Below are 14,139 nucleotides of genomic sequence, written 5' to 3'. Positions count from 1 at the left end.
CTCCCTACCTCCCAGACGGGGCGGCGGCCGGGCAGGGGCTGCAATCCCATCACCCTGGTAGGCCAAGGCAGGCGGCTGGGAGGCGGAGGCTGCCGCGAGCCCAGACCACGCCACCGCACTCCAGCCCGGGCAACACCGAGCACCGGGTGAGCGAGACTCCGTCTGTAGTCCCAGCACCCTGGAAGGCGGAGGCGGGCAGAGCGTTCGGGGTCAGGAGCTGGCGACTAGCGTGGCCAAGATGGCGAACGCGCGCCGGCAGGCAAAGGAGAAAAAACAGGCAGCGGTGGCGCGCGCCGGCAGTCCCAGGCAGTCTGCGGCGCGGGGCAGCAGCGAGACGAGGAGATTGCTGCCCGGGCCACAGAGGGAAAGGAAGGAAGGAAGGAAGGAAGGAAGGAAGGAAGAAAGGAAGGAAGGAAGGAAGCAATTTTAAGATTTTTAGTAGAGACAGGGTTTTGCCATGTTGGCCAGGTTGGTCTCAAACTCCTGACCTCAGGTGATCTGCCTGCCTTCACCTCCCAAAGTGCTGAGATTTATAGGTGTGAGCCACTGCACCTGTCCAGACTCTCATATCAGATTAATAAAGCCCCTTGCAAAACCCAGTTTTTTTGTTTTTGGCTTCTGCTACTGGAATCCGAACAAAACCCACTTTCTAGTCATCACAAAGGTTAAACTTTGTGAACAGGCATTTTCAAGAATATGCAGCCTTAGGGCTGCTAACGTTAAATTTATTTTGCTCAGAAATTCAAAGGAGTTATGACAGGTGCTGCAGATCCACACTGCAGACATTAAGGGCAGTCCAGGCAGCATGCCTTTCTCCCTGGACCCATCAGAAACACACATTTTTCCTATTCTGCTGTTGCTTTACCCCATCCAGAGTTCAATTCTAGCATCAAAATTGTTTTATGGAAGAAAGTGAGTGTAGACAGAGTAAGGGGTCTGATGACCAAGTCATGGAATAAATGTTTGGAGTCCACACACCACAGCATCCTGAGAACTTCCTGGGAACAGGGTATAGGAACCCAGTGCTGTCAGCCTCACTCATCCTCCTGTCCACATGTGCGATATTTCAGGATTCAGTGGCCTTTGAGGATGTGGCTGTGAACTTCACCCAGGAGGAGTGGGCTTTGCTGGATCCTTCCCAGAAAAATCTCTACAGGGAAGTGATGCAGGAAACCTTGAGGAACCTGGCCTCCATAGGTAAGAATGACAGTATTACTTCCCTCAGTGAATTAAAGAACAGGTGTTTCTAGCTCATCGGTGCTGTTGAGTGATTTGGAATATGGTCAGGGAATACTTTGAATAAATGAGGCACAGGTGCAATGAGCCATGGACATAGAATCAAGTAACTTTTCTTTATAATTTTATACTAATTCAGTACTATTTTTCTGGGTCTGCATTTTAGGAAAAAAATGGAACAACCAGTACATTGAAAATGAGCACCAAAATCCTAGGAGAAACCTAAGGTAACTGGCACTTACAAGAGAAAATAATGTCTCTGTAGACAATCTTAGAATGGAAGAAAATGTTAAAAAGAAGCAAGCATAAGAAATAAACCTAGCTCCAATGTATTTATTCTTAGGAAAGCTTCCCTAGAAACATACAAAGTGTGACATGGCTTATGTGTATAATCCAGCCCTTTAGGAGGTCAGGATGGAAGATCACTTGAACTTGGGAGTTTGAGGTTGCACTGAGTCATGATAGCATCACTGGAGGGCAGCCTGGGCCACAGGGTGAGACCCTGACTCAAAAACAAACAGATAAAAAGACAAAGACGGTATTTATAAAATAGTTTACTTTAAAATAGCATGTAAAAGCTGGACATGGTGGCTCACACCTGTAATCTCAGCACTTTGGAAGGCTGAGGTGGGCGGATCATGAGGTCAAGAGATCGAGACCATCCTGACAGAGTCTTGCTCTGTCTCCCAGACTGGAGTGCAGTGGTGTGATCTCGGCTCACTGCAAGCTCTGCCTCCCGGGTTCACGCCATTCTCCTGCCTCAACCTCCCGAGTAGCTGGGACTACAGGCTCCTGCCACCAGGCCTGGCTAATTTTTTGTATTTTTTAGTAGAGACGGGATTTCACCGTGTTAGCCAGGAAGGTCTCAATCTCCTGACCTCGTGATCCACCTGCCTCGGCCTCCCAAAGTGCTAGGATTACAGGCGTGAGCTACCGTGCCCAGCCTGGCTGGGCCATCTTGTACAGCATGTGTTCCATTCATGTTCAGACAGGACAGAAAGCCTACACTTTGCTGGGCACTGTTAAAAATGCAAGTGTAATATCTGCAAATGAATTCAAATTAGTGATAAACCCATTATAATGTGCTTTCATTGTTCACAGAAGACTTATAGGAGAGAGACTCTCTGAAAGTAAAGAAAGTCATCAGCATGGAGAAGTTTTGATGCAGGTTCCAGATGACACACTGAAGAAGAAAACTCCTGGAGTAAAATCATATGAAAGCAGTGTGTGTGGAGACATCGGCATGGGTCTTTCATCCCTTAATAGGCACCTCAGAGCCTTTAGTTATTCCAGTAGCCTTGCAATACATGGAAGAACTCACACTGGGGAAAAGCCTTATGAATGTAAGGAATGTGGGAAAGCATTCAGGTTTCCCAGTTCTGTTCGTAGACATGAAAGAATCCACTCTGCAAAAAAACCCTATGAATGTAAGCAGTGTGGGAAAGCATTATCTTATCTTGTAAGCTTTCAAACACACATGAGAATGCACACTGGAGAGAGACCTCATAAATGTAACGTATGTGGGAAAGCCTTTTTTTCTCCCAGTTCGTTAAAAAGACACGAGAAAAGTCACACTGGAGAGAAACGCTATAAATGCAAGCAATGTGGTAAAGCCTTCAATTGTCCCAGTTCCTTCCAATATCATGAAAAGACTCACAGTGGAGAGAAACCCTATGAGTGTACACAATGTAGGAAAGCCTTCAGATCTGTCAAGTACCTGCGAGTACATGAAAGAAAACACACTGGAGAGAAACCCTATGAGTGTAAGCTATGTGGTAAGGGCTTTATTTCTTCCACTTCCTTTCGCTATCATGAAAAGACTCACACTGGAGAGAAACCTTATGAATGTAAGAAATGTGAGAAAGCCTTCAGTTTTGTCAAGGATCTTCGAATACATGAAAGGATACACACTGGAGAGAAACCCTTTGAATGTAAACAATGTGGGAAAACCTTCACTTCTTCCAATTCCTTTCACTATCATGAAAGGACTCACACTGGAGAGAAACCCTATGAGTGTAAGCACTGTGGGAAAGCCTTCAGATCTGTCTCAATCCTTCAAAAGCACGTACGAACTCACACAGGAGAGAAACCCTATGGATGTAAGCAATGTGGTAAAGTCTTTAGAGTTGCCTCACAACTTAAAATGCATGAAAGGACTCACACAGGAGAGAAACCCTATGAGTGTAAGCAATGTGGAAAAGCCTTTATTTCTTCTAATTCCATTCGCTATCATAAAAGGACTCACACTGGAGAGAAACCCTATAAATGTAAACAATGTGGAAAAGCTTTCATTTCTTCCAACTCTTTTCTCTATCATGAAAGGATTCACACTGGAGAGAAACCCTATGAGTGTAAGCAATGTGGTAAAGCCTTTAGATCTGCCTCAATCCTTCAAAAGCATGTAAGGACTCATGCTGGCTAGAAACTCTGGATGTAAGCAATATGGTAAGGTCCTTAGATGGGACTCAGAACTTCAAATGCATGGAAGGACTCACTGCAGAGACACCTGTAATCTCAGCATTTTGGGAAGCCAAGGCAGGAGGATTGCCTAAGCTGAAGAGGTCGAGACCAGCTTGGGCAACATGGTGAGACGTTATCTCTATTACATAATAAAATAAAATAGGCCAGGCACAGTGGCTCATGCCTGTAATCCCAGCACTTTGGGAGGTGGAGGCGGGCAGATCACTTGAGGTCAGGAGTTCGAGACCAGCCCAACCAACATGGAGAAACCCCATCTCTACTAAAAATACAAAATTAGCCAGGTGTGGTGGCAGGTGCCTGTAATCCCAGCTGCTTGGGAGGCTGAGGCAGGAGAATCGCTTGAACCCGGGAGGCAGAGGTTGCAGTGAGCCGAGATTGTGCCATTGCACTCCAGCTTGGGCAACAACAGTGAAACTCCATCTCAAAAAATAAATAAATAAATAAATAAGATGAAATATACATATTTATATTCTGTATATAAATATGCATATATATTTTAACATAACTATATTTAAAATGCATAAGTAAAATATATAGGACAAATACATACATACATACATGTATATATGTATTTGTGTGTGTGTGTGTGTTTTGGGAGACAGGGTGTCCCTCTGTCACCCAGGTTGAACTGCAGTGGTACAATCATAGTTCCTGTAGCCTTGAACTCTTGGGCTCAAATGATCCTCTTGCCTTAGCCTTCTGAGTAGCTATGACTACAGACAGGTACCACCATTCTTAGCTCATTTTTCATTCCTTTCATAGAGACAGGTTCTCCTTCCATTGCTCAGGCTGGTTGTGAACACCTAGCTGTGAGCAATCCTCCCACCTTAGTTTCCAAAAGTGCTAGGATTACAGCTGTAAGCCACTCTACCTGGCTGATAAACATATCCTGAAAAGTTAAGGCTGGGCGCGGTGGCTCACGCTTGTAATCCCAGCACTTTGGGAGGACGAGGCGGGTGGATCACGAGGTCAGGAGATCGAGACCACGGTGAAACCCTGTCTCTACTAAAAAAAAATACAAAAAATTAGCCGGGCGTGGTGGCGGGCGCCTGTAGTCCCAGCTACTCAGAGAGGCTGAGGCAGGAGAATGGCGTGCACCCGGGAGGCGGAGCTTGCAGTGAGCCGAGATTGCGCCACTGCACTCCAGCCTGGGCGACAGAGCGAGACTCCGTCTCAAAAAAAAAAAAAAAAAGAAAAGTTAACTTTACGCTGTCCGTGAAGGTATATATCCTGAGGATAAAACAGTTTTGATTTTAAAGAAGGAAACTACTACTTTCCTATATGAAAGTGAGAAAGATGTGGGAGAAAGCCTGTCTATTTCCAGCCTTGCGACTAGAGCCCCAGGGGTTGAGGACAGAACTGTGATCTAGTTGCCTTGCCCTGGAAAGCCAGGCATTTACACTGGGGTTTGAAGTGATGTGGAAAAAGCCTTTTATTGCAGAGTCCCAATCAAGGAGGACCACACAGGTATAAAGTCTTTTGTATTTTTAGTAGAGACGGGGTTTCACCATGTTAGCCAGGATGGTCTTGATCTCCTGGACCTTGTGATCTGCCCACCTCGGCCTCCCAAAGTGCTGGGATTATAGGCGTGAGCCACTGGGCCCAGCCAAAGTCTTAAATCCTGACCTCCCCGACTGGATTGCAGGCAGGTATTTTTAGAAGGAGGGATAAGTTTTAGGAATGTAGATGCTACAGGCAAAATAACAAATGAATACATGGAGATTACTCATTGGTTTATGCTTGAAAGGGTGGGATATTTTAAAGCTGGGGCTTACAGGTCATAGGTAGATTTAAAGATTTTCTGATTTGCAATTGGTTAGGGAAGAAAAGCTTTGTTTAAAATTTGGGGGTCAGCAGAAAAATGTTACCTGGATAGAGGAAGTGACTTTTCACAAGTCCTTCAGGAAGAAACCTAAAACAAAGGAGGGTAATTAGAGTGCAGTCTTCACTTTTGCTTTATCTAGTGTCTAAGTACCAGGGAATTCCTTCAGTGGGGGTCCAAGACTTTGACAACTTAGGGACAAATTCGAAGGTGCTATCCTTAGTTTTTCTGCCTAGTTTGTTTTGTTTGGGACAGTCTCCAACGGTCACTTAGGCTGAAGTGCAGTGGCTTGATCACTGCTCACTGCAGCCTATGTCTTCCCAGGCCCATGGGATCCTCCCATCTCGGCCTCCCAAATAGCTGGGAATACAAGTGTGAGCCACCACACCCAACTAATTTCTTTTTTTTTTTTTTTGAGATGGAGTCTCTGCTCTGTCGCCCAGGCTGGAGTGCAGTGGCGCAATCTCGGCTCACCGCAAGCTCCGCCTCCCGGGGTCACGCCATTCTCCTGCCTCAGCCTCTCCGAGTAGCTGGGACTACAGGCGCCTGCCACCACGCCCGGCTAATTTTTTTGTATTTTTAGTAGAGATGGGGTTTCACCGTGGTCTCGATCTCCTGACCTCGTGATCCGCCCGCCTCGGCCTCCCAAAGTGCTGGGATTACAAGCGTGAGCCACTGCGCCTGGCCAATTTTTTGTATTTTTTAGTAGAGAAGGGGTTTCACTGTTTTATCCAGGATGGTCTCGATCTCCTTACCTTGTGATCCGCCTGCCTCAGCCTCCCAAAGTGCTGGGATTACAGGCGTGAGCCACCGCGCCTGGCCCACACCCATCTAATTTCTTTTCTTCTCTTTTCTTTTTTTTTTGAGACGGAGCCTCACACTGTCACCCGGGCTGGAGTGCAGTGGTGCGATCTCGGCTGGGATTGCAGGCATGTGCCACAATGCCCGGTTAATTTTGTATTTTTCGTAGAGATGGGGTTTCACCATATTGGCCAGGCTGGTCTCAAACTCCTCACCTTGTGATCTGCCCACCTCGGCCTCCCAAAGTGCTGGGATTACAGGCATGAGCCACCTCGCCTGGCCACACCCATCTAATCTCTTAATTTTTTTGTAGAGACCTGGTCTCCTTATGTTGTCCACGGTACTCTAGAGCTCCTGGGTTCAAACAGTCCTTCTGTCTTGGCCTCCCAACGTGCTGAAATTACAGGCATGAGCCACCATGACTGGCTATCTAGTTTTCATGGGAAAACAAATATTTCTGAAATTTTAACTCTTTTGGCTATTGTGTTAGGCTGTTATTTTCTTGTTTAATAAATTGCATATTTATTCCTGGGACTAGTTTGGTACGTGGAATTTCTTTCTTTTTTTTGGGGGGGGGACAGAGTCTCACTCTTGTCGCCCAGGTTGGAGTGCAGTGGCGTGATCTCGGCTCACTGCAACGTCCACCTCCTGGGTTCAAGCAATTCTGCCTCAGCCTTCTGAGTAGCTGGGACTACAGGCGTGTCCCACCACGCTTGGCTAAGTTTTATACTTTTATTTTTATTTTTTTGAGATGGAGTCTTGCTCTGTCGCCAGGCTGGAGTGCAGTGGAGTGATCTCAGCTCACTGCAACCTCCGCCTCCCTGGTTCAAGGGATTCTCTTGCCTCAGCTTCCTAAGTAGTTGGGACTACAGGTGCGTGCCACCACACCTAGCTAATTTTTGTATTTTTTGTAGAGACGGGGTTTTACCATGTTGGCCAGGGTGGTCTTGATCTGTTGACCTTGTGATCTGCCTGCCTTGGCCTCCCAAAGTGTGGTTACAGGATGAGCCACCATGCCGGCGCCATCTCCGCTCACTGCAAGCTCCGCCTCCCAGGTTCACGCCATTCTCCTGACTCAGCCTCCCTAGTAGCTGGGACTATGTGGGGAAAAGAAAGAGAGATCAGATTGTTAGTGTGTCTGTGTAGAAAGAAGTAGGCATAGGAGACTCCATTTTGTTCTGTACTAAGAGAAATTCTTCAGCCTTGAGATGCTGTTAATCTATAACCTTACCCCCCACCCCGTGCTCTCTGAAACATGTGCTGTGTTAACTCAGGGTTAAATGGATTAAGGGCTGTACAAGATGTGCTTTGTTAAACAGATGCTTGAAGGCAGCATGCTCGTTAAGAGTCATCACCACTCCATAATCTCAAGTACCCAGGGACACAAACACTGCGGAAGGCCGCAGGGACCTCTGCCTAGGAAAGCCAGGTGTTGTCCAAGGTTTCTCCCCATGTGATAGTCTGAAATATGGCCTCGTGGGAAGGGAAAGACCTGACCGTCCCCCAGCCCGACACCCGTAAAGGGTCTGTGCTGAGGAGGATTAGTATAAGAGGAAGGAATGCCTCTTTGCAGTTGAGACAAGAGGAAGGCATCTATCTGTCTCCTGCCCGTCCCTGGGCAATGGACTGTCTCCCTGGGCAATGGACTGTCTCGGTATAAAACCCGATTGTATGTTCCATCTACTGAGATGGGAAAACTGCCTTAGGGCTGGAGGTGGGACATGCGGGCAGCAATACTGCTCTGTAAGGCATTGAATGTTTATGTGTATGCATATCTAAAGCACAGCACTTAATTCTTTACTTTGTCTATGATGCAGAGACCTTTGTTCACGTGTTTATCTGCTGACCTTCTCTCCACTATTATCCTATGACCCTGCCACATCCCCCTCTCCGAGAAACACCCAAGAATGATCAATAAATACTAAGGGAACTCAGAGGCCAGCGGGATCCTCCATATGCTGAACGCTGGTCCCCTGGGCACTCGTATTTCTTTCTCTATACTTTGTCTCTGTGTCTTTTTCTTTTCTAAGTCTCTCATTCCACCTAACGAGAAACACCCACAGGTGTGGAGGGGCAACCCACCCCTTCATCTGGTGCCCAATGTGGGGGCTTTTCTCTAGGGTGAAGGTACGCTCGAGTGTGGTCATTGAGGAGAAGTCGACGAGAGATCCCGAGTACGTCTACAGTCAGCCTTACGGTAAGCTCGTGCGCTCGGAAGAAGCTAGGGTGACAATGGGGCAAACTAAAAGTAAAACTAAAAGTAAATATGCCTCTTATCTCAGCTTTATTAAAATTCTTTTAAAAAGAGGGTGAGTTAGAGTATCTACAAAAAATCTAATCAAGCTATTTCAAACAATAGAACAATTTTGCCCATGGTTTCCAGAACAAGGAACTTTAGATCTAAAAGATTGGAAAAGAATTGGCAAGGAACTAAAACAAGCGGGTAGGAAGGGTAATATCATTCCACTTACAGTGTGGAATGATTGGGCCATTATTAAAGCAGCTTTAGAACCATTTCAAACAGAAGATAGCGTTTCAGTTTCTGATACCCCTGGAAGCTGTGTAATAGATTGTAAAGAAAAGACAGGAAGAAAATCCCAGAAAGAAACGGAAAGTTTACATTGCGAATATGTAGCAGAGCCGGTAATGGCTCAGTCAACGCAAGATGTTGACTATAATCAATTACAGGAGGTGATATATCCTGAAACGTTAAAAATTAGAAGGAAAAGGTCCAGAATTAGTGGGGCCATCAGAGTCTAAACCACGAAGTCCTCTTCCAGCAGGTCAGATGCCCGTAACGTTACAACCTCAAATGCAGGTTAGAGAAAATAAGACCCAACCTCCAGTAGCTTATCAATACTGGCCGCCGGCCGAACTTCAGTATCGGCCACCCCCAGAAAGTCAATATGGACATCCAGGAGTGCTCCCAGCACCACAGGGCAGGGCGCCATACTCTCAGCCGCCCACTAGGAGACTTAATCCTATGGCACCACCTAGTAGACAGGGTAGTGAATTACATGAAATTATTGATAAGAAAGGAAGGAGTTACTGAGGCATGGCAATTCCCAGTAATGTTAGAACCGATACCACCTGGAGAAGGAGCCCAAGAGGGAGAGCCTCTCACAGTTGAGGCCAGATACAAGTCTTTTTCGATAAAAATGCTAAAAGATAAGAAAGAGGGAGTAAAACAGTATGGACCCAACTCCCCTTATATGAGGACATTATTAGATTCCATTGCTCATGGACATAGACTCATTCCTTATGATTGGGAGATTCTGGCAAAATCGTCTCTCTCACCTTCTCAATTTTTACAATTTAAGACTTGGTGGATTGATGGGGCACAAGAACAGGTCCAAAGAAATAGGGCTGCCAATCCTCCAGTCAACAAAGATGCAGATCAACTATTAGGAACAGGTCAAAATTGGAGCACTATTAGTCAACAAGCATTAATGCAAAATGAGGCCATTGAGCAAGTTAGAGCTATCTGCCTTAGAGCCTGGGAAAAAATCCAAGGCCCAGGAACTGCCTGCCCCTCATTTAATACAGTAAGACAATGCTCGAAAGAGCCCTACCCTGATTTTGTGGCAAGGCTCCAAGATGTTGCTCAAAAGTCAATTGCCAATGAAAATGCCATAAAGTCATAGTGGAGTTGATGGCATACAAAAACGCCAATCCTGAGTGTCAATCAGCCATTAAGCCATTAAAAGGAAAGGTTCCTACAGGATCAGATGTAATCTCAGAGTATGTAAAAGCCTGTGATGGAAATGGAGGAGCTATGCATAAAGCCATGCTTATGGTTCAAGCAATAGCGGGAGTTGTTTTAGGAGGACAAATTAGAACATTTCGAGGGAAATGTTATAATTGTGGTCAAATTGGTCATCTAAAAAAGAATTGCCCAGTCTCAAATAAACAGAATATAACTATTCAAGCTACTACAACAACAGTTAAAGAGCCACCTGACTTATGTCCAAGATGTAAAAAAGGAAAACACTGGGCTAGTCAATGTCGTTCTAAATTTGATAGAAATGGGCAACCACTGTTGGGAAATGGGCAAAGGGGCCAGCCTCAGGCCCCGCAACAAACTGGGGCATTCCCAATTCAGCCCTTTATTCCTTAGGGTTTTCAGGGACAATAACCCCCACTGTCCCAAGTGCCTCAGGGAATGAGCCAGTTACCACAATACAACAATTGTCCCCCGCCACAAGCAGCAGTGCAGCAGTAGATTTATGTACTATACAAGCAGTCTCCCTGCTTCCAGGGGAGCCCCCACAAAAAATCCCCACAGGGGTATATGGCCCACTGCCTGAGGGGACTGTAGGACTAATCTTAGGAAGATCAAGTCTAAATCTAAAGGGAGTTCAAATTCATACTGGTGTGGTTGATTCAGACTATAAAGGCGAAATTCAATTGGTTATTAGTTCTTCAATTCCTTAGAGTGCCAGTCCAGGAGACAGGATTGCTCAATTATTACTCCTGCCTTATACTAAGGTTGGAAATAGTGAGATAAAAACAGGAGGGTTTGGAAGCACTGATCCAACAGGAAAGGCTGCATATTGGGCAAGTCAGGTCTGAGAGAACAGACCTGTGTGCAAGGCCATTATTCAAGGAAAACAGTTTGAAGGGTTAGTAGACACTGGAGCAGATGTCTCTATCATTGCTTTAAATCAGTGGCCAAAAAATTGGCCTAAACAAAAGGCTGTTACAGGACTTGGCATAGGCACAGCCTCAGAAGTGTATCAAAGTACTGAGATTTTACATTGTTTAGGGCCAGATAATCAAAAAAGTACTGTTCAGCCAATGATTACTTCAATTCCTCTTAATCTGTGGGGTCGAGACTTATTACAACAGCGGGGTGCAGAAATCACTATGCCCGCTCCATTATATAGCGCCACGAGTCAAAAAATCATGACCAAGATGGGATATATACCAGGAAAGGGACTAGGGGAAAATGAAGATGGCATTAAAGTTCCAATTGAGACTAAAATAAATCAAGAAAGAGAAGGAATAGGGTATCCTTTTTAGGGGCGGCCACCGTAGAGCCTCCTAAACCCATACTATTAACTTGGAAAACACAAAAACCGGTATGGGTAAATCAGTGGCTGCTACCAAAACAAAAACTGAAGGTTTTACATTTATTAGCAAATGAACAGGTAGAAAAGGGACATATTGAGCCTTCATTCTCGCCTTGGAATTCTCCTGTGTTTGTAATTCAGAAAAAATCCGGCAAGTGGCGTATGTTAACTGACTTAAGGGCCATAAATGCTGTAATTCAACCCAGAGGCCATGGGGCCTCTCCAACCTGGGTTGCCCTCTCTGGCCATGATCCCAAAAGACTGGCCTTTAATTATAATTGATCTAAAGGATTGCTTTTTTACCATCCCTCTGGTGGAGCAGGATTGTGGAAAATTTGCCTTTAACTATACCAGCCTTAAATAATAAAGAACCAGCCACCAGATTTCAGTGGAAAGTGTTACCTCAGAGAATGATTAATAGTCCAACTATTTGTCAGACTTTTGTAGGTCCAGCTCTTCCACCAGTTAGAGACAAGTTTTCAGACTGTTATATTATTCATTATATTGATGATATTTTATGTGCTGCAGAAACGAGAGATAAATTAATTGACTGTTACACATTTCTGCAAGCAGAGGTTGCCAGCGCAGGACTGGCAATAGCATCTGATAAGATCCAAACCTCTACTCCTTTTCATTATTTAGGGATGCAGATAGAAAATAGAAAAATTAAGCCACAAAAAATAGAAATAAGAAAAGACACACTAAAAACACTAAATGATTTTCAAAAATTGCTGGGAGATATTAATTGGATTCGGCCAACCCTAGGCATTCCTACTTAAGCCATGACAAATTTGTTCTGTATCTTAAGAGGAGACTCAGACTTAAATAGTAAGAGAATGTTAACCCCAGAGGCAACAAAAGAAATTAGATTAGTGGAAGAAAAAATTCAGTCAGCGCAAATAAATAGAATAGATCCCTTAGCCCCACTCCAACTTTTGATTTTTGCTACTGCACATTCTCCAACAGGCATCATTGTTCAAAATAATGATCTTGTGGAGTGGTCATTCCTTCCTCACAGTACAGTTAAGACTTTTACATTGTACTTGGATCAAATAGCTACATTAATTGGTCAGAGAAGATTACGAATAATAAAATTATGTGGAAATGACCCAGACAAAATAGTTGTCCCTTTAACCAAGGAACAAATTAGACGAGCCTTTATCAATTCTGGTGCATGGTAGATTGGTCTTGCTAATTTTGTGGGAATTTTTTTTTTTTTTTACTTTTATTTTTTTTTTTTTGAGATGGAGTCTCGCTCTGTCACCCAGGCTAGAGTGCAGTGGCGCAATCTCGGCTCACTGCAAGCTCCGCCTCCCGGGTTCACGCCATTTTCCTGCCTCAGCCTCTCCGAGTAGCTGGGACTACAGACACCCGCCACCAGGCCGGGCTAATTTTTTGTATTTTTAGTAGAGACGGGGTTTCACCGTGGTCTGGATCTCCTGACCTCGTGATCCACCCGCCTGGGCCTTCTAAAGTGCTGGGATTACAAGCGTGAGCCACTGCGCCCGGCCTAATTTTGTGGGAATTATTGATAATCATTACCCGAAAACAAAAATCTTCCAGTTTTTAAAATTGACTACTTGGATTCTACCTAAAATTACCAGACGTGAACCTTTAGAAAATGCTCTAACAGTATTTACTGATGGTTCCAGCAATGGAAAAGTGGCTTACACGGCGCTAAAAGAATGAGTAATCAAAACTCAATATCAATCGGCTCAAAGAGCAGAGTTGGTTGCAGTCATTACAGTGTTACAAGATTTTGATCAACCTTTCAATATTGTATCAGATTCTGCATATGTAGTACAGGCTACAAGGGATGTTGACAGCTTTAATCAAATATAGCATGGATGATCAGTTAAACCAGCTATTCAATTTATTACAACAAACTGTAAGAAAAAGAAATTTCCCATTTTATATTACTCATATTCGAGCACACACTAATTTACCAGGGCCTTTGACTAAAGCAAATGAACAAGCTGACTTACTGGTATCATCTGCATTCATAAAAGCAGAAGAACTTCATGCTTTGACTCATGTAAATGCAGCAGGATTAAAAAGCAAATTTGATGTCACATGGAAACAGGCTAAAGATACTGTACAACATTGCACCCAGTGTCAAGTCTTACACCTGCCCACTCAAGAGGTAGGAGTTAATCCCAGAGGTCTGTGTCCTAATGCATTATGGCAAATGGATATCACGCATGTACCTTCATTTGGAAGATTATCATATGTCCATGTAACAGTTGATACTTAGTCACGTTTCATATGGGCAACTTGCCAGACAGGAGAAAATACTTCCCACGTTAAAAAACATTTATTATTGGCCGGGCGCCGTGGCTCACGCCTGTAATCCCAGCACTTTGGGAGGCCGAGGCGGGCGGATCGTGAGGTCAGGAGAATCGAGACCATCCTGGCTAACACGGTGAAACCCTGTCTCTACTAAAAATACAAAAAATTAGCCGGGCGAGGTGGTGGGCGCTTGAAGTCCCAGCTACGCGGGAGGCTGTGGCAGGAGAATGGCGTGAACCCCGGGAGGCAGAGCCTGCAGTGAGCCGAGATCGCGCCACTGCACTCCAGCCTGGGTGAGAGAGCGAGACTCCGCCTCAAAAAAAAAAAAAAATTTATTATCTTGTTTTGCTGTAATGGGAGTTCCAGAAAAAATCAAAACTGACAATGGACCAGGATATTGTAGTAAAGCCTTCCAAAAATTCTTTTTTTTTTTTTTTT

At 44.8% G+C, this 14,139-nt stretch overlaps 3 protein-coding genes across 3 annotated transcripts in view; 1 reads left to right on the top strand and 2 right to left on the bottom strand.

Moving 5' to 3' along the window:
* LOC116478506 (zinc finger protein 136) overlaps positions 1 to 14,139 on the bottom strand; it is a 370,760-nt gene that overhangs the window by 173,017 nt on the left and 183,604 nt on the right. The window lies entirely within an intron of this gene.
* Positions 1 to 14,139, bottom strand: part of ZNF844 (zinc finger protein 844) — a 149,184-nt gene that overhangs the window by 69,319 nt on the left and 65,726 nt on the right.
* LOC116479512 (zinc finger protein 878) lies at positions 2,244 to 8,935 on the top strand. The gene is made up of 2 exons (XM_058425465.1): positions 2,244 to 3,821; positions 8,461 to 8,935. The coding sequence occupies exon 1, from the start codon at positions 2,399 to 2,401 to the stop codon at positions 3,656 to 3,658; it is 1,260 nt and encodes a 419-aa protein (XP_058281448.1). The 5' UTR covers positions 2,244 to 2,398; the 3' UTR covers positions 3,659 to 3,821; positions 8,461 to 8,935.

This window comes from Hylobates moloch, unplaced genomic scaffold (genome assembly GCF_009828535.3).
Source record: "Hylobates moloch isolate HMO894 unplaced genomic scaffold, HMol_V3 SCAFFOLD_12, whole genome shotgun sequence".
In the NCBI taxonomy this organism is placed as follows: Eukaryota; Metazoa; Chordata; class Mammalia; order Primates; family Hylobatidae; genus Hylobates; species Hylobates moloch.
This window is presented reverse-complemented; position numbering and strand designations above follow the sequence as displayed.